The sequence below is a fragment of the Sturnira hondurensis genome, unplaced genomic scaffold (genome assembly GCF_014824575.4).
Source record: "Sturnira hondurensis isolate 20B ecotype Veracruz unplaced genomic scaffold, ASM1482457v3 Scaffold0023504, whole genome shotgun sequence".
Lineage (NCBI taxonomy): Eukaryota > Metazoa > Chordata > Mammalia > Chiroptera > Phyllostomidae > Sturnira > Sturnira hondurensis.
Window position 1 is genome coordinate 1 of NW_028096135.1, and position 20,565 is coordinate 20,565.

Genomic DNA, 20,565 nt, shown 5'->3' on the forward strand with positions numbered 1-20,565 from the left:
GAGCATGGGGTGGGGGGCGGGCAGGGTTGCGAATATAAGACAGAAACCTGTACGTGAACAAGAATTAAATAAAAATTATATTAAATAAAAAAATTTTTTTTAAAATGGAACTACAGAATATATAGCATTTGTGTGGTGCTTCTTTCACTTGGTACTCTGCTGTTGTGATACATCCAGGTTGTTCATGTATCAGTACAGTAGCTTATACTTTTTGTTGCTGAGCAGTAGTTGTTCTATGGATGGATTACACTTTGTCCATTCACCCACTGTCAGACACTTGAGTGTTTCCACTCTTCAGCTATTGTGAATAATGCTGCTATGAATGTTCCTGTACATGTTTCTGTTTGAAAATGTGCTTTCAACTCTTTGGGGTATATGCCTAGAAGAGGAGCTGGTGGGATATTTGGTAATTGTAATTGCTAGCCCCTTTTCCAAAGTGGTTGTACCATATTTAACAATAAAAATTTAAATATAGCTGGAATTTATTTTTGTGTAGGAAGTTAGCTAGGAATCTATTTCCCCCTAATGGAAATCGAACACATAGTAAGTCAATGAAGGTTAAGACTGCCTCTTTCATTCGGGACAGTGACCTAGTCCTGGAATAGTACCTAGCTGAGGGTAGGTACTCAAATGTTTCTTGAAGGAATAAACTAAAAAATGATCCATCCCAGTACTATTTAGTAAATAATCCATCCTTTTAAAATTGTTTTGAAGTAATATCTTTCTTAAATATAAATTCATACATATACACATCCCTATTTCTTGGCTTTACTTGGTTCTACTGATTTGTCCACTTATGACTTAAATTACAATACTTTGGCTTTAGAGAATGGCTACATTTTATATGATGTCTGTCCAGAAAAAGTCCAGCCATTGTTAACAGAACACTTTGCGTGACACTAACATAACCTGGCAGCCAAGGACAGTAGACTGGAATGTGCATGTGTTAACAATGACAACTTCACTGCACTAGTCAGTGAGGGTGGTAGATGCCATTGACTTAGCATGTATACTGTGTGGCCACTGCATTCAAAATGATTGAGTAGAGCAATGAATCTGCATTGAATTTTGTGTTAAGCTTGAACATTCCTCCATGGAAACTATTCAGATGATTCAGAAGGCTTTTGCAGATAAGGCAATGAGTACAGTGCAAATAAAAGTGTGGCACAAACACTTCAAAGATGGTCGAGAATCTGTTGAAAGTGATTCTTGTTCTGGAAGGCCTGCAACAAGTGGAACACCTGAGAATGTTGAACATGTACAGGCTGCAATCAACAAAGATTGGCAACTGACAGCGCAAGAACTATAAGCTGATCTGGAGGTTACAAAAACTACTGTGTCCGAGATTTTGACTCAGGATCTTGGCATGACACATTTTGTGGCAAAATTCATTTTGTGGCTTCTGCTTCCACAGCAGAAGGAATATCATGCTGCAGCTGCTAATGACTTGATTCAAACCTCTATCAATGACCCAGATTTCCTCAAGAAGGTCATAACGTGGGTCTATGGCTATGATCCAGAAATGAAGGCCCAGTCGTTCCAATGGAAATTGCCTGGTTTCCATGCTCAAAGAAGGCGTGGCAAAGTTGCAGCAAGATTAAGACCATGGTAACTGTATTTTTTCATTGGAAAGGTATTGTCCACCACAAGTATGCTGCTCCAGGCCAAACAATAAGAAATACTACCTCAGTGTTCTTCATCAATTGAGAAATGCAATATGACGAAAATGGCTGCAGCTACGGGTAACTGGTGATTGGCAGCTACATTACAACATGGCTACTCACGCATCATGTCTTGTTCAAGTTTTTTTGGAAAACAATAAATCACCCAGGTGATTCAGTGCCCACACAGCCCAGATTTTGCACCCTGCAGCTCCTGGCTTCTCCAAAGGCTAAAATCACCTTTGTAAGGGAAAGGATTTCAGACCATTAGTGAGTTTCCAAAAAAATATGATGGGGCAGCTGATGAGGACTCCAACAAAGGATTCTGCAGTGCATTTTGAACAGTGGAATAGTTGCTGGGAGAACTGTGTTAGGTCCCAAGGTGCCTACTTTGAAGGGGACTGAGGCATCATTGTCCTATGTATAATGTTTCTTGTATCTTCTCCCATAAATGTTTCTACATTTCATAGTAAATGGCTGGACACTTTCTGGACAGAGTTTGGTATATTACCAACTTTTAACTATTTGTCAGGTTTTACCTCCAGACAGAAATTATGGGACAAATATACTGAGCCATCTCTCTCTTCTTTTCTCTGCAGAGTAATTACCTGTAACATTGAAAGCCTCCCCTTCTTCTTTACTGGTGACTTTGTCAGCCACTGGGGAAGATTGCACAGAATGGCCTAAGAGTCAGGGTTAGAGAGGAAGTGTGGGTGTATAGCTGTGTATGTTGTAGGAAAGTAATTTTATGTATTGAATTGAGCTTGCTGTTCCTTGGGCTTGTATACATTTTCCTTCTATATTTATTGGTATGAAACAATTTCCTCCCTCATGCCCTCTCTTTCATCTGTCTGTCTGTCTATCCATCTCTTTCAACTTCCGCCACAATAGGATGCTGTTCTAAAACCAACTTTGACTACCTCACAAAAGCCAATCGTTGAAATTCCAGAAAGTCTGTGATCTGACTGAGGCCATGTTAGTGCTTTGAAATGAGCCATGGAAGGGTATTGTACCATGGAAACAGGCAAAACCACCAAATCAGGGCCCTTCCTGCTCCCTGAGAACTGGTTATTAAACATGTACCAGCACACCGCTGAGGAGGTCTATCATAAAACTTGTTCCTGTCTTTCCTCCAGTCCAGGGCATTCAATAGAAAAATTGGGAGCAGGATTAGTGAATGGCAAAGCTTTTGGGAAGTGAAACCTGAGGATAACTCGTACTCAACACTTCAGTCACTGAAACAAAATTTACTCCTGTGGGCTGAGTATTTCAGAGAAAACTGCTTATACTCAATAAAAAAATCTTACCTGAGCCATTATGGATCTTGGTCACCGAGTCCAGATGTGTAAGACTAAAGGGATAAAATAGTTTAGGTTAGCAACAAAGCAGCAGTGAAGGGTCATGGACTATATAACAAAATAATAAACTGCACCAGACCTCTGTCAGTCTGGATTAGATGAATTTGTATAATTTAAATTCCCATTACTGCTAAATTTTTCATGATTTTTGAGATGTGACTCTATTCAGAATTTTTATATACTTCAAAGAGATGATTCTGAAATTACTGTCTCACTGAAGCCTTCACATAGTATTGGGCAAGACCCAGTGCTTGGAATCAGGGCTACTAAGATATTGTAATTTATTACTTTTTTATATCCAAAAAAGTCTCTGCCCTTGGAGGATCCAAAGCACAGCAAGAGATAAACAAACATTAACAAGATTGTTTTCATACAGCATGAGAAACACTGTGTTTGAAGACCGCTATAAAGCACTCTCACAGAGAGGTAAAAGGAAAGTGTGCTCAGGAAAATGTGCTCAGCTGCTAAGATGAAAGGACAGAAGAGGACAATTGAGACTGGGATCTAGAAGTGGAGAAGAGGAGCAAGGAAAGTTTCTACCTGTGGATCCTTCTATATGCATCCTGCTCCTCTTGGCACAGGATCTTGGGCAGCTCAACTGCTGATTCAAGGCACACTTTCCCAATGGTTACATGAGGTACAACATGGATTGGGATTTCAATTCTCTCATACCTGAAAGACAATCAATTCAAGTCAGTTTTTTCTTGTTTCCAACTTTCTTGAGGTATAACTGGCAAATAGGAATAACATACATTTAAGATTTACAAATTGATATTTTGACACACATTGTGAAATGATTACCTCACTCAAGCTAATTAACATATTCATCACAACTCACATAATTACCATGTTTGTGGTGAGAACACTTAAGATTTACTTTCTTAGCAAAATGCAAGTTATAATACAGTATCGTTATCTTTATGACTAAAGATAATGTTGCACATGCTCCTCATGTTGCACATTAGATCTCCAGAAGTCATCCTGGAACTTTGTACCCTCTGACCAACACTTCCTCAGTTTCTCCTCCACCAACCCACCCCTGGCAACCACCATTCTACGCTCTGCTTCTATGAGTTTTACTTCCACATATTAGATTTTAGATTCCACATATAAGTGAGATCATATGGTATTTGCCTTTCTGTATCTGGCTCATGTCACTTAGCATAATGTTCTCCAGGTTCATCTATGTTGATGATAATGGTATTTATATACTCATACATACACAGATATCATGTTTTCTTTATCCGTTTGTCCACTGACAGGCATTTAGGTTGTTTTAGTATCTGAGCTATTGTGAATAATGCTGCAATGAGCACAGGAGTACAGATATCATTTTCAGATCCGATCCATATTTAATTTCCTTTGGATATGTACCAAGAAGTGGCTCAGTTTTTAATGCTGAGTTGTCATAATCAGAAGTTTTCTATAGTTTTAACAGAAATTTGGGGACATGGCATTGTTCAAAGGTTAAACATTCCTATAATTCACTTAGTAGCTCAACTGCAAAGTGGACAGAGTTCAAATTGAGTCCATCTGGTGAGGAAACTGGAAGTACTTTTGCAGAGCCAGTATATTCTAATCTCACAGAAAATCTGAGGCCACTTCTACAAACTTAACAGAAGCTTTGGGACCTCAAGGTCCTTAATGTTTGTTCCCCAGACCGGGGTAATAGCGAATTAATACTGTTTTTGGTCAGGAAGTTGCCAGTGAGATTGAACACTGATCATAAAGCCTGAGGAAGAGGAACTGCAGACTCTTTGATGACTCCATTAGATTCAGTATGTAGGTGGGGTTACTCATCTAAATGTTTACTTGTACTAACTCAGTGTTCACTGGTGGCACTTACTTCCCATTCTCTTCCCTGGGGGGGGGGAGGTAAGAAATTCACAATTACTTGCATTTTCACGCTATGTGGGAGAATCAGCTTTGCTTACTACTAAGGTCAGCCAATCCAACTCCACCTACTTCTCACCCCAAATACACATAAACTCAACCTGCTAGTGGGTTCACCGTAGCGTCCAGGTTGAGTTGAGGGCTTCTGGCACTGTGAGACCCCACTGGCACATTGTGATATAGCAGCATAAAATCTAGCTCTCCTCTCTCTCTTTCCCACCCAGCAGAATGTATCTGGGCCCCATACCACGATCCAGATGGAACACAACCGATGGAGGATTATAAACACCCTCCCTACATGTAAGTAGTCAAGGAGACACTCATGAAAGAGTACGCCATAGCTGCTTGTGGTGTGCAGAAGGTTCTTTAAAGTAATACACTGTGACTATCATTACTCATTTTCCAGAAACCCTGAAGAAGTCAATCTGCTACTGCTGTTAGTCTGCTTAGCAGTGTTTCCCACTGAGTTTGTCAGAACCAGTGAGCAGTAATGGTTCCAATGGTCCACTGAGACTGAATATACATCTTCATAAACTCCTAGTGGAAAGAGCTAGAACTTCAGTCAGTTTATTCAAAACTACAGTCTCAGGACTTTGGTAGGTGAAGATCCAAAGCTTAGTAGGGAATCTCCTTTTGCTAATGAACTAAATGGTTAAGACCAATCATCCTGTTGAGAACAACGAGAATAGCTGGGCAAAATAAAATAGCATCTTTTGGAAGTTACTAGGTAACTACCAAAGCAGCAAGTAATTGTGGTGTCAAGATCTGAGAAAGGAGGAAAATTCAGAGATGGGCCTGGCATTCTATGACAGTATTCCTAGAAAAACATTTTCTGGTTTCAGAGGAGGAAGCTTACCCGCTGGGAAGTCGAAGAGAATTTCCCAAAAGGGCTTACAGGTGTTAGGTGACAAAATAGGTATTCAGGGCTTGTCAGATGGGAGAGACCTTGGTAAATTGTTTCCAGGCTTTGGATTGAAACCTTAACAGAATATGGACTAAGAGTACAATTAAAGGGGCCCAAACTTGAATCATCCCAATTCCTAAATGGATTAATATGAGCTGATAATTCTGCTACCAGTTATGATGTAGTTTACCAAAGACCATTATACCCTCCAAAATAACAAGAAAATAGATAAAACAAAAATATGTAGATTTAAGAAAAGATTGCAGAGAACTGTGGATACAAAGATAAATCTAAATGAACCACATTCCTGAGAAAAACAATGAGATGAGTAGAGACCAGTGGCTGCTCTCCTCCCCAGGGGTACCTCTGTTGTCTGGGGACACAGGGTAAGGCTTGGCACACACAGATGAATGTTGCTGGGCTAAGAGAAATGTAATGGGGCTTGTAACAATTGTGGGATAGTATGATGAATTAAAACATGTAGAAGGCTAAAAAAGAGTCAGTTCAACCCTCCTGCTGATTTTACCCCACAGGTGGGACTTGCTGAAAATACAGACACATAGAAAACTGGGATCTGAGCTAGAACACAGAAGGATGTGGGAGAATCAGCTTTGCTCATAATTTCATGTTGGTTAGACCTAAAGTTGCTGCTAAAAGGTGGGAACTGGAATACACATAGGACAGATCTCCCCCTGTGCTAAAATTCCAGCAAAATGAAAGTAAAACAGAAAATATCAAAAGTAGCAACACAGCTCCAACACAGCTAACTTTTGGTTGGATGAAATGGTGAGTCTCCCATTCTAGTTGTTTAATAGGGGGATGGGCATGCCCTCTCTGGCAAATAATAACATTTAGTCTAATCTCCATGGTGATTTTAATCACTTTGCCATAAAAGGCCTAAAAAGGAAAATGAGGAAATATGACAAACGATCAGAGAAAAAAATCAATAGAGGAAGATGCATAGATGACATGGATATCGGAATTACTAGACAAGGAATTTTAAAATAACTATTAATGTGTTAAGAAATTAGAAGGGAAGATGGACAAAAATTGATGAAAAAATGAAGAATATCAACACAGAAATACAGGTTCCAAAAAGGAACCAAATGGGGCGAACATGAACAAGATGGTGGACTAATAATGGGCTTCAGGCCCTCACATTGACACAGGATCACTGAGTTAACAATGACATATGGAACAGAATATCTTCGGCAAAACTCTAGAGATCAACTGAGAAGTTATAGCACCCACACCAGTATAAAACCAAAAAGAGGTCCCAGTGAAGAGTACAAAAATTCATGGTACCTTGCATGTCTCATCGTGCCCATCCCCCTCTCTGATGTAGCATGGAAAAAATGAGAAGAAACCTCCCATACTGTGGATCCTCTCTCAGGATGGAAACAAGAGAGTAGACCTTGCATCTAACATTCTCGTTTGCCTGGGCGCTACCCAAGGGTCTGGTTTCTTAGTGGCCTTGCTTGGAAGCCACTGAAAAGTAACACAACCACTGCTGCACGTTAGAGCTGTAGTTCCATAGACACAGGCCAAGCAGAGCAAAAGATTACAGGCTTCTGAGAAGAAGCAGAGACAAAATCATTAGGGAATTTTATTTTGGCTTCCTTAGGGAATTTGAGACAACTAAAAGCATATGCACAAGCACAGAGAAGAAACATCCTTAAAATGATTTGAGAGGTCCTAGAATCTCTAGCTAGACTGATCATTCAAGGTCTTTCCCTGTATAAAGCTGGTCCATAAAGAGAGATGGTTGTTCTTAAATGCCCAAGCCTCAATAACAAGACATCCATCACAAAGCATATGAAGGAAACATGTCCCAATCAAAGGAACAAAATGACACTCTGGAAACTGACCCTAAAGAAATGTAAATCTATGAGCTTCCAGAAAAAGAATTAAAAATAACTGTCATAAAGATGCTCAATGAGTAAAAAGAGAACAAAGATAGACAACTGAATAAAGTTATGAAAACAATGCACGAGCAAAATGACAATATCAAAAAACACAAACTATTAAAAAGAAACAAACAGAGCCCTGGCTGGTATAGCTCCGTGGATTGAGCACAGGCCTGCGAACCAGAGGATCGCGGTTCAATTCCCAGTCAGGGCACATGCCTGGGTTGCAGGCCAGTTCCCTGCAGGTCAACTCCCAGCAGGGGATGCAAAAAAGCAACCATACATTGATGTTTCTCTCCCTCTCTCCTTCCCCTCTAAAGGTAAATAAATAAATAAAATCTTTTTTAAAAAAAGAAACAAATAGAAATTCTGGTGTGAAAAAATAAATCAACTGAAAAATTCATTAGAGGGATTCAACAACAGATTTAATAAGGCAGAAGAAACAATCTTTTTTTTTTTCAATTAGAAGAAACAATCTTGAAGACTCTGGTCAAGATGGTGTTGTGAGCAAACATGGTTCACCTCTTCACACAACCACATCAAAATCACAACTAAAATATAGAACAAGCATCACTCAGAACCATCAGAAACGAAGTTGAATGGAAGTCTGACAACTACAGAATCAAAGAAACCACATCCATTCAGACTGATAACAGGGGCACTAAGGTGGAACAGACTGGTCTCTCGCCCATATGTGGTGGATAAAAATTCAGGAGGGTTATCTCAGGAGCAATGAAACCCAGGCCCCTCAGCCCATGTTCTGGTGCCAGGAAGATAAGTCCTCATAACTTCTGCCTACAAAAACCAGGGCAGATTGAGTAAGTGGAAGAAACTGCTAGATAACCAAGCAGTTCCTTAGAAAACCCACACACAGACTCACCTACTCAGACTCACTCCCTCTGAGCTCCAGCACCAGCACAGTAGCTTGAAAAACACCAGTGACACACAGGGAGAAACTGAAGTGTCTGGCATCCAGGTGAGCAGAGGCCATTGTCCCTGTTCTAAACCCTCTCCCCACAGAGCCAGCAACCTGGTACCATATCTGAGACTCCATCAACCTGGCTAACAGCATTTGACACGCCTTGGAGATCCCCAGAGACTCTGTCCCACTGAAGTTATGAGACCACCCAAGCTTGTTTTCCACATGAAGGCTGGTCCTGACTCATGCCTCATAACTTCCTAAATCCTCTCAAACAAGGAATAGCTGGCCTCAGTGAACTCCATGCCCAGTACCAGCAGCAGGCAGCCTAGATTCACAGCTTGGCTTCGCCTGGGAATCTGCAAGCTAAGCAAAAGTAGCAGCCACCTCAAATTGCTTTATAGCTCAGGCGGGGTGGCTACAAGCAAAACACAGGTGGAGACTGACCTTGACCTGCACCACCTGAGAAATCCCAAGGTCAGTGCACCCAGTTGACAGCTACAGTCCAACTTAGAGTACCACCACCTTGCCCCTGCACAACTGATCTTCACACAACTGAGGATGGAGGTTGGTGGGAAGCAGTCACAGCCAATCATTGCAGCTCACTGACCTGGGTAAATTCCTCCCATTGATCTGCCAATAGCAACCAAGGCTCAATAACAAGAGGAGTTTGTACTAGCCCACACAAAAGGTGCACCGTGCCCTGACTGGTGTAGCTCAGTGGATTCAGCACGGGCCTGCGAGGCAGACAATCACGGTTTGATTCCCAGTCAGGGCACATGTCTGGGTTGCAGGCCAGTTCCCAGCAGGGGACCCATGAGAGGCAACCATACATTGATATTTCTCTCCCTCTCTCCTTCCCTTCCCCTCTAAAAATAAATGAATAAAATCTTTTTTTTAAAAAGGTGCACTGTGAGTAGCCAGCTTGGGTGATAGGGGAGGGTGTATGGACCCTACAGGGCACCTACTACATTAGGCCATATTACCAAGACAAGAAGTCCAAGACGTTCTACCTCACACACAAAATAAACTGTTTAGACTGCTAAAATGAGGAGACAAAGAAACATGGCCCAAATGAAAGAACAGATCAAAACTCCAGAAAAGGAGCTAAATGGAGACAAGCAATCTATCAGATGCAGGGTTTAAAACACTGCTTATAAGGATACTCAAGGAACCTAGTAAGGACCTCAGTAGCATAAAAAAGCCCCAGTCAGAAATGAAGACTATACTAATTGAAATAAAGAACAATACAGGGAAACATTTGAATAGATGAAGCCAGCTATAAGTCACAATACCATAAAAATCCTAGAGGAAATTTCACAGGCAGTAAAATTTCAGATATCTCATATAACAACATTTTTGATGATATATCTTCTAGAGCAACGGAAACAAAAGGAAAAATAAACAAATGGGACTACATCAAATTAAAATGCTTCTGTACAGCTAAAGAAACCATCATAAAAATGAAAAAGAAACCCACTATATGGTAGAACATATTTCCCAATGATATATAGGACAAGGGTTTGATCTCCAAAATTTATAAAGTCCTTATATGACTCAATGCCAGGAAGACAAACAATCCAATAAAAAAATGGGCAAAGGACCTGAATAGACACTTCTCCAAGGAGGACATACAGATGGCCTAGGGACATATGAAAAAATGCTTAACATCACTAACAATCACAGAGATCACATTGAAGTATCACCTCACACCTGCCAAAATGGCCATCAATAATCAACAAACAGCCCGGCCAAGATGAAGGCATAGGTGGAAACACTGTGCCTCCTAGCACAACCAAGTTTAAAGACAACAAAGTTTTAGTAACAAAAACACAACCAAAACATAGACAACTGAACTGCACAAAAGTCCGACAACAAAGAACCATTCAGCCAGACCGGTAAGAGGGGCAGAGTCAGCGGCTGGCAGAGTGGGGTCGGGCTGGAAAAGGTGGCCGGGCCACAGGCAGCGGTTGGTGGATCCCAGGTGTGGGGTGGCAACGGGCGGACCCAGTGAGGGTGCAAGGTGGTTGGCTGACTGCGGTCACACATTCGCATGCAGATAAACCAGGCAGAGGAGCGAGCAATGAGACAGACCGCAAAACCCAGGGCCCCAGCAATGGGATTTAAAGCCTAAAAGCACCAATTGGAGAAATTTTCAGGGTCGAGGTGCTGGGAGAAGCTTCCAGGCTCACAGAGAGTTTGTTGGAGAGACCCACAGGGTCCTGGAGGGTGCACAGGCCCACACACCTGGGAACCAGCACCAGAAGGGCCCAATTTGCTTGCGGGAAGCAGCACATGGGACCGAAATCCAAGAGAGAGCAGAACAAATGCCATTGCCCCTCTCTGACCCTGCCCCCACATACAGGGTCACAACCCAGCAACTGGGTCGCCCTGCCCTGGTGAACACCTAAGGCTCCACCCCTCATACATAACAGACGCAAACAAACCAAAGCATTATGGCTCAAGAAGAACAGCTCAAAGCTCCAGAGCTAATAGTTTTAAGCAACAATGAGATAGCTAACCTATCAGATGCACAGCTCAAAATACTGGTGATCAGGATGCTCACAGAAGTGGTTCATTTTAGTCACAAATTAGAGGAACAAATGAAGGCTAAACTAAGTGAAATGAAGGGAAATGCACAGGACAACAATAGTGATGGAAAGGAAACTGGGACAGACCAATCAATGGAGTGGACCAGAAGGAAGAAAAAAAATGACCAAACAGAAAAGAATGAAGAAACAAGAATTCAAAAAATATGAGGAGAGGCTTAGGAACCTCCAGGACATCTTTAAACGTTCCAACATCAGAATTATAGGGGTACCAGAAGGAGAACAGGAACAGCAACAAGTGGAAAACTTATTTGAACAAATATTAAAGGAGAAATTCACCAGTCTGGCAAAGGAAATAGACTTTCAGGAAGTCCAGGAAGCTCACAGAGTCCCAAAGAAGTTGGACCCAAGGAGGAACACACCAAGGCACATCATAATTACATTAGCCAAGATTAAAGATAAAGTGAGAATCTTTAAAGCAGCAAGAGAAAAGGAGAGAGTTACCTACAAAGGAGTTCCCATAAGACTGTCAGTTGATTTCTCCAAAGAAATCTTATAGGCAAGAAGGGGATGGAAAAAAGTATTCCAAGTCATGAAAGGCAAGGACCTACATCCAAGATTGCTCTATCCAGCAAAGCTTTCATTTAGAATGGAAGGGCAGATAAAGTGCTTCCCAGATAAGGTCAAATTCAAGGAATTCATCATCACCAAGCCCTTATTATATGAAATGTTAAAGGGACTTATCTAAGAAAAAGAAGATAAAAAATATGAACAGTGAAAGGACAGCAAACTCACAGTTATTAACAATCACACCTAAAATAAAAGCAAACTAAGAGGACAGCTACATCAGGAGCAGAGCCAAAGAAATGGAGATCAAATGAAGGGTTAGCAACAGGGGAGTGGGAGGAGGAGAGGGGGAGAAAAGGTACAGAGAATAAGTAGCATAGATGGTAGGTAGAAAATAGACAGGGGGAGGGCAAGAATAGTATGGGAAATACAGAAGCTAAAGAACTTATGACACATGGACATGAACTAAAGGGGAGTAATGTGAGGGGGTGCAGGGTAGAGGGGAATGAAGAGGGGAAATGGGACAACTGTAATGGAATAATCAATAAAATATATTAAAAAATAATCAACAAACAAGTGCTGGTGAGGATGTGAAGAAAAGGGAACCCTAGTACATATGTGGAAAACAATATGAAATTTCCTCAAAAAGTTAAAAAGGGAACTGGCTTTTGACATAGCAATTCCATTGCTGGGAATATACCCTAAGAATCCTGAAACACCAATTCAAAAGAATATATGTTCATAGCAGTGCTATTTACAAATAGCCAAGATTTGGAAACAGCCTAAGTGCCCAACAGTAGATGAGTGGATCAAAAAACTGGTACATTTACACAATGGAATACTACACAGCAGTAAAAAAGGAGGAATTTGTAGCCTTTGTGACAGCATGGATGGAACTGGAGACTATTATGCTAAGTGAAGTATGCCAGTTGGTGAAAGATAAACACCATATGATCTCACCTATAAGTGGAATCTAATGAACAAAATAAACTAACCAGAAAAATAGGACCAGAGGCATAGAAACATGGAACAGACTGACAGCTGTAAAAGGGGAGGGTTTGGAGGGGACTGGTTAAAAGAATGTGAAGAGATTAGTTAAAGAACAAATATGAATGATCTATGGACATGCACAGTGGTGAGGATTGACCTGGGGTAAAGGACAGGCTTGGTGGAAGAGGGCAAACTGGGAAAAATTAGGATAACAGTGGACTTCCTGCAAGATGGAGGTGTAGATAGATACATTGTGCTTCCTCAACAACCAAAAGAAGGACAACAACAAATTTAAAAACAAAAAACAACCAGAACTACCAGAAAATCGAACTGTATGGAAGTCCAAAAAGCAAGCAGTTAAAGAAGAAACATTCACCCAGACTGGCAGGAAGGGCGGAGACTGGCAGCTAGGGTGGACAGTACTCACAGCAGGGTGTGGGCTAGAAGACTGGGGCAGGGGCAGTGGCAGCTGGCAGACCAGGTGAGGCAGCAGCTAGAGGAGCAGGCAGTCCCACATTCATGTACAGATAAACTGGAAGGAAAAACTGGGGAGCAAAGACAGACTGCACAACCCAGGGCACCAGTGTGGGGAAATAAAGCCTTAAACCTCTGATTGAAAACACCTGTGGGGGTTGAGGTGGCAGTGGGAGGAACTCCCAGCCTCATAGGAGAGTTCACTGGAGAGACCCACAGCATCCTAGAATGTGCACAAGCCCACCCACCTAGGAATTAGCACCAGAAGGGCCCAATTTGATTGTGGGAAGCAGGGGAAGTGAATGAAAGCCTGCAGAGAGCGGAACAATTGCCGCTGTTCCCTCTTGGAACCCTTCCCCACATACAGCATCACAACCCAGAAACGTGGGTTGCCCCACCCTAGTGAACACCTAACGCTCTGCCCCTTACTACATAACAGGCGCACTGAGACAAAAAAAAAATGGCCCAAATGAAAGAACAGATCAAGCTCCAAAAAAAATACAACTAAGTGATGAAGAGATAGTCAACCTATCAGATGCAGGCAAGAAGGTTCAAAACACTGGTGATCATGATGTCCACAGAATTGGTTGAATTTGGTCACAAATTAGAGTAAAAGGTGAAGGCTATGCAGAGTAAAATAAAGAAAAATGTACAGGGAACCAACAGGCAGGGGAAAGAAACTGGGACTCAAATGAATGGTTTGGAACAGAAGAAAGACAGAAATATTCAACCAGAACAGAATGAAGAAAGTAGAATTCAAAAAAAATGAGAAGCTTAGGAAGCTCCAGGACATCTTCAAACATTTCAACATCCAAATCACAGGGTACCAGTAGGAGAAGAGGCAAAGCAAGAAATCGAACATTTATTTGAAAACATAATGAAAGAGAACTTCCCCAATCTCTCAAAGAAAATAGACTTTCAGGAAGTCCAGGAAACTCAGAGAGTCCCAAACAAGTCGGACCTAAAGAAGGACACACCAAGACACATCATAATTACATTAGCCAAGATTAAAGATAAAGTGAGAATCTTTAAAGCAGCAAGAGAAAAGGAGAGAGTTACCTACAAAGGAGTTCCCATAAGACTGTCAGTTGATTTCTCCAAAGAAACCTTATAGGCAAGAAGGGGCTGGAAAAAAGTATTCCAAGTCAGGAAAGGCAAGGACCTACATCCAAGATGGCTCTATCCAGCAAAGCTTTCATTTAGAATGGAAGGGCAGATAAAGTGCTTCCCAGATAAGGACAAGTTAAAGGAGTTCATCATCACCAAGCCTTTATTATATAAAATGTTAAAGGGACTTATCTAAGAAAAAGAAGATAAAAATATGAACAATAAAATGACAACAAACTCACAGTTATTAACAACCAAACCTGAAACAAAAACTAAGCAACCAGGTAGAACAGGTCACAGAAATGGAGATCACATGGAGGGTTATCAGCTGGGGAGTGGGTAAGGACAGAGGGGGGAAAGGTAGCATAAATGGCAGGATGAAGATAGACAGGGGGAGGTTAAGAACAGTATAGGAAATGTAGAAGCCAAAGAACTTATATGCATGACCCATGGACACGAACTAAAGTGGGGGAACATGGGTGGGAGGGGGTGTGCAGTGTGGAGTGAATAAAGGGGGGAAATGGGACAACTGTAATAGCATAATCAGTAAAATATATTTTTTAAAAATAGAGAAAAAGATATGATACATCTGTCCTACTAAGTTAGTGGACAAGGAGGGAGAAAGTCATGACAGAGGAAGCTGTTAATGTATCACTTCATGTTGGGGCTTTAAGTCCATGTGAGAGAGAAGTATATTGGGCCCTGGCTGATGTGGCTCAGTGGAGTGAGTGCTGGCCTGCGAACCAAAGGGTTGTCCGTTCTCAGTCAGGGCACATGCCTGGGTTGCAGGCCAGGTCTCCATTTGGGGACACGTGAGAGGCAACCACACATTGATGTCTCTCTCCCTCTCTTTCTGCCTCTCTTGTCCTCACTCTAAAAATAAATAAATAAAATCTTTTTAAAAAAGAAGAATGTTGGCTAAGTGAAGGTGAGCACTGACCATGAATAGAAGGACTACTGCCCTTACTCCTAAAACCTGTTGTGCCAGGAAGTCTTCTTCCTCTACAGCATAAGGTTGTTTACGTCACCTCTCCAACACTACAGATGCCGTCTTGTGGAGTCAAAACATCGGGAGAAAGGGAAGCAACTGAAGGATTGGAAAATTATCCCTTGGCGTGATTTAAACTTGGAAAATCTTTAAATTATGGGATTGGATTGAACTATAAATAGTATTTCTTCTTCCCAGGTAGTGGGTAAGTCATGGATTGTTTTATCTGGGAATACAAGAAAGTAAAAATAGTAGAGAATTTCCCAGAGCTGAAGGACAAGTGCTGTGTGATTGAAAGCATCTGCCAATTTAAATCACAGAATAACCACAATCTAGCTATATCACAGAAGATTTCACAACCTCAAGAATACAGAAGTTCTTGAAAGCTTTCAGAGAAAGATAAAAAAAAGTCCCCTACAAAAGAACAAGAATTGCACTGGTGGAAGACTTGACCAACAACGCTGGATATTTAGAAACAATGAAACGATGCCTTTAAAGTTCTGAGAAGGAAAAATGTTGATATAGAATTCTTTCTTCATTAAGGTTATTAAGAATAAATTTTTTTCAGATAAGCATGGTCTCAGAAGGTTTAGTGCAAATGTGCACATTTCTTAGGAAGTTACCAGAAGTCTTTAACAGCAAAATGACAGAGCGAACCAAGAAAGGTCACAGGGAATCCAGACAACAGCAGATCCAACCCAGGAGGATAACGAAGGAAAGTGCCGGGACATCAGCTGAGACCAGATGAGGGCAGGAAGAAGGAGGGTTTCAAGGAGCAATCCTAGGAAAAGCAGGGGATCCAAAGAACTTTATATTACTCCTAAGGAATTTGATGATAAAAGCTCAGTGAGGTAACAAAGGCAGAAAAATAAAGGGGAAAAAGCCATTCCAAAACCTTACAAAAAAAGTAAGATATAAAGAAAGAAAACAGAATCAAAGTATATCACTTTAAACCGCTTGGTTGAACATGGAATAATATTTACATAATCATAATATAAATGCTTTATTTTCTACTGTAGACAAAGCACAAAATACACAATTATTTTTACAACACAGAACAAAAATATTTGCAACTGTGAAAATATAAAGGTTTGTGGTAAAACTGCAAGTAACAGTAGGGAGCCAAAAGATATTGCCTTTTGTCTGTTGTTGATAAAATAAGTAAAAAGGGTAAAACTTCATTTAAGATTAGAAAAGTAACCAACAGAAAAATGAAAAGTAGTAATAAAAGTGCCGCAAAGAAAATGAAGATGGGGCAGTGCAAGTAAACCTTCATTTATGAGAGCAAGATACTGTAATAATAAGAATAGATGTTATCTGCAATTAGTAAATCAAGAAAGGGTATTGAAAGTATATTATTTAGTGATATCAAAATAAACATCAGAACTAAAAACAGAATTAGGAGAAAGAAGTGGTTCCTTTTGACTGAGACTATTTACTTTAACTTCTTCCATACCATTTGATATTTTTATTCATGTGCACCCATTACTTTGATGAAGATTTTAGAAATTAAAGTTACTTGACGAAGGAACACTTCTGTGTGGTTCAACACCCCAATGCTACATAAAGGATGATGAAGTCTCCACACCCCCTGCTTCCTCCTTCCCACTTCCTCTTGCTATGGTGTTTCCTTTCATACATTCTATGTAGCTATAAGCAAGTATGCTGGTGTGTTCATGTACATATTTCCCTCCATATTCTTCCATGAATGGTAGCATACTATATATAATATTCTTTTGCCTCACCTTTTTTATTGAACACATGTATCTTGGAGATATTTCTGTATTACTATCAAGCTCCCTCACAGTTTTTAATGACTACACATTAATCCATTATTTGGATGCATACTTTAATCACTCTGTACTGAGACATCTGCTTTTCTCCAGTTCATTGCTATTTCAAGCAATGCTACAATGCTTAATTATAATAAATTAACAATTATTACAACAAATTTAAGACAGTCTTTGCTTCTGTTTCCCAACTAGATAATGAATTTGCTTTCATCTTTGTGTTCTCACTGCCTACCATACTGCTTAGCATAGAGTATATATATATTAAGATTTTCTAATTTAGGTTGAATTGAATTTAAATGAGAAAACTAACCTATGCAAACATTTGAATGTGATAATATAATTCTAAAATCAAGTTTGTGGAATAGCAAAGACAGTGTGTCTATACAAATCTATAGTACTCCGCATCCTCACTCTCTGTTGTATAACCCACCAGTAAAAAGGAACAGTAGCAGTGCGGCTCAGCCCAGAATAACTGCAAGAAAGGAAATGCAGGACTGGGCCGTGACAGTATAATCGCAATGAAAAGACTGATTATATGATCCCAGCTCTCTGGGTCCCCAATATCCAAGATGGTAAAAAGGTTCTAACTCTTTACAAAGACATTAATGGGTATAAGCAGACTACAGAATTCTTAGTGTCTTACCGTTGAGAGACATAAAATTTAACAAAACAATCAAGTTCCAGGACTAGAGATTAATGCACCAATACATACATGCATCTCTGTCGTACTTACTCTGAGCTCTTCTGGGCCTGAATGGATTGAAAGCAAGTGTAGAGTACCCGGCCAGTCTATGGAAAAACAAAGAAATAAGAAAAAAAGAAAGGTCACATAGAGAAGGATTAATTTTGACAAATGTATCGCAATTCAGGAGACTCTAACCTAAAACTCAAAGGCCACTCTGAAAGTGGAAGGTTAAAAGAGATTACAAACATGGAATATGCCACGAATCAGTTTCCACAAGAAGTATCATGTAACTAACCCAACATGAAATGGCCACAATCAAGTACCTGCTCGTGTGACAGCAGAGAACTATTCCCAAACACGAGGACCAAGAAACTGAGAACCAGAGCATTCAAACTGCTTTGTTGGAAGCTGACAAACTTATTCAATAAGTATTCATAATAACAGCAAGTAAATTCATGATTACAAAACCAAAAGCATTTCATATGAAGTATAAAGTTCAACATACTAAGCTTCAGTGTTTGTGGAAAAGTGATTTTGTGAAGAATATTCATTGTTAACACAGATTCTAAGAATCTAACCAATGTGCTAAAGACAGAACATGCTTGAGAGTTTTGGCAAAATTCATACCTACAATGTTAAAAAGTAATTTTTTTGTTTCAACTGACACATACCGAATCTCCTGACATGACCAGAAAATTCAAAAAGAAGTGCTCTAAATAGAGAAAGGCAAGACCAGCCACTGGTCGAGTTAACATCTCTGAGCTTCAGTTTGCTCATCCATAAAATAAACAATAAACCCTATAGGCTTGTTGTCAGAGTTAGAGCATACTTAGGTAAAACACATAATGAGTGTACACCATACAACAGATAATAAATGGGAGCACCTGTCACTATTATCAGCCATCAAACTATATGCAGAATTTGGCCACTTCTCACTGCCTCCACTCCTACCACCCTGGTCAAACTTCTATCGTCTCTTTCTAGATTACTTCAATACCCTCCTAACTGCTTTCACATATACTGTGGGTTCCATAACCTCCTCCCTCCCCATGCTCCCAACCCCACCTCCTGTCCAGTCTATTACTAACACACTAACTAGAAATATCCCATTAAAATATAAAATCGCTCTCTAGCCTAGCGATTTTCAACCAGTGTGCTGCCAAGGATTTTCAAAATATGCAAAACCTAACTATTTAGTCAGGGGCCCTGATATCTTTTCCCCTAGACTGTCAAATAAAAAAATTATAACAGCAAACATGATGATAGCTGCCCAGTGTGAATGGATCAAAATTATACCAATTTTTTTCAGATGGACAAAAAAATATTTTTTAGTGTTCTGCAGAATTTTAGTAATTAGTTTATGTGTGCCATGAGATGAAAAAGGCTGGAAATTGTGGCTCCAGTGGCTTCTCAACTCAGAGTCAAGGTCAAGGCCTTACAAGATCTGGCCCTAGTTATCTTTCAACCTCTATGCAGCATGACCAAATGAGTTATGTTACAAACCAGGACACTTCTAAGAAGTGAATTACCTGAATAGGAGACTGGGATAATGGGGTTAAACTGGGACTAACAGATGCAAACTGGGACATATGGTCACAGTTTTCCTCACTCTGCTGCCGCCACACTGGCTTCCTTGATGTCCCCTGAACATGACACACTCACCTCAGAGTCTTTGCACTGGCTATTTCCTCTGCCTGGAACACTCTTCCCTCAAGAAATCCACAAGACTTGCTCCCTCATTTTCTTCAGGTCCTAACTCAATGACCTTTCTCACTGAAACCTTCCCTGGCCACTCTATTAAAATTGGAAAACAAATTTTCTCTATTCTGTGTGTGCATACACACACACACACACACACACACACACAATACAGATGTGCACGTGTTCACACACACAATACCTTTGTATTTTTATCTTCTATGAAACAGGAAAAAATAAGTCCTACAAAGCCTTGATCCATCATCTGGTACATGGCTTGGGTACGAACATCTGTAAATAAAAAATAAAAACCTGCTGTCAATAAACTGTGTGGTATGTAATCCTCCCAGGATTCAGATTCTTTAGGCAAAAAAGAGATATATTCTTAGGACAATACGATTGTCAAAGCATAAATATTTTACTAGGTTAGAGAAATACTATGGGAGGCCTGCAATTAAGTGAGAAAACTTATTAATAACTGTAGACTGCCTGGCCCAACACTAGGCATTTCATAGCGCTGCTATGAAATGTAGTATAGAAAGAGAAAAATGGAAAACTTCAATTAGCCCCCAAAACTCAGTATTTTTTCCTAGGGGACTCAAAGGGAAAGGAAGGTATTGAAAGGAAACCAAAAGATTTCCTAGGATAAACTTTTTGATGGATAGCTTCTAGGGAAGTAAATACATTAGACTTGATACTAAAGAATGAAGTGTAGAACTATTACAGAGGAAATTCTTAAGAGGAAACCACTGCATACAAGTGACTGCAGTAGAATTAAATTCAACATTCCAAGGAGTAGAAACACCATTTCACAATATGCTTATGCAATTTTTGCAAAGGAAATCATACACAGTCACCAAATAACAACATTTGAAAGGATTAACTAAAAGATTAGGAAAGACTAAACAGAAGCAAAATACAAAGGTCTGAAGTCTTCAGACCATTGTTAATATGAAGGATATAAAAGATCAGGTATCATAACAAAACACTGCAGTGCATGGTTTGGTCCAGCGACTTAGGCTCACTTTGTTTGGCAACATGCCCTTAAACATTCTTTTGCACTTACACCCTT

General features: G+C 40.2%; 1 protein-coding gene across 2 annotated transcripts in view; it reads right to left on the reverse strand.

Annotated features, from left to right (window-relative positions):
* Nucleotides 1–2,915: 2,915 nt before the first annotated feature.
* The window catches only part of BRCC3 (BRCA1/BRCA2-containing complex subunit 3), a 46,702-nt gene continuing 29,052 nt past the window's right edge, over nucleotides 2,916–20,565 (reverse strand). For both annotated transcript variants that reach the window (XM_037037840.1, XM_037037839.1), the window contains 4 exons: nucleotides 19,696–19,784; nucleotides 17,844–17,899; nucleotides 3,560–3,691; nucleotides 2,916–3,012 (listed from right to left, as the gene is read on the reverse strand). In XM_037037840.1, coding sequence (XP_036893735.1) covers nucleotides 2,931–3,012; nucleotides 3,560–3,691; nucleotides 17,844–17,899; nucleotides 19,696–19,784 — 359 coding nt within the window. In that variant the 3' untranslated portion in view covers nucleotides 2,916–2,930. The remainder of the gene's footprint in view (nucleotides 3,013–3,559; nucleotides 3,692–17,843; nucleotides 17,900–19,695; nucleotides 19,785–20,565) is intronic.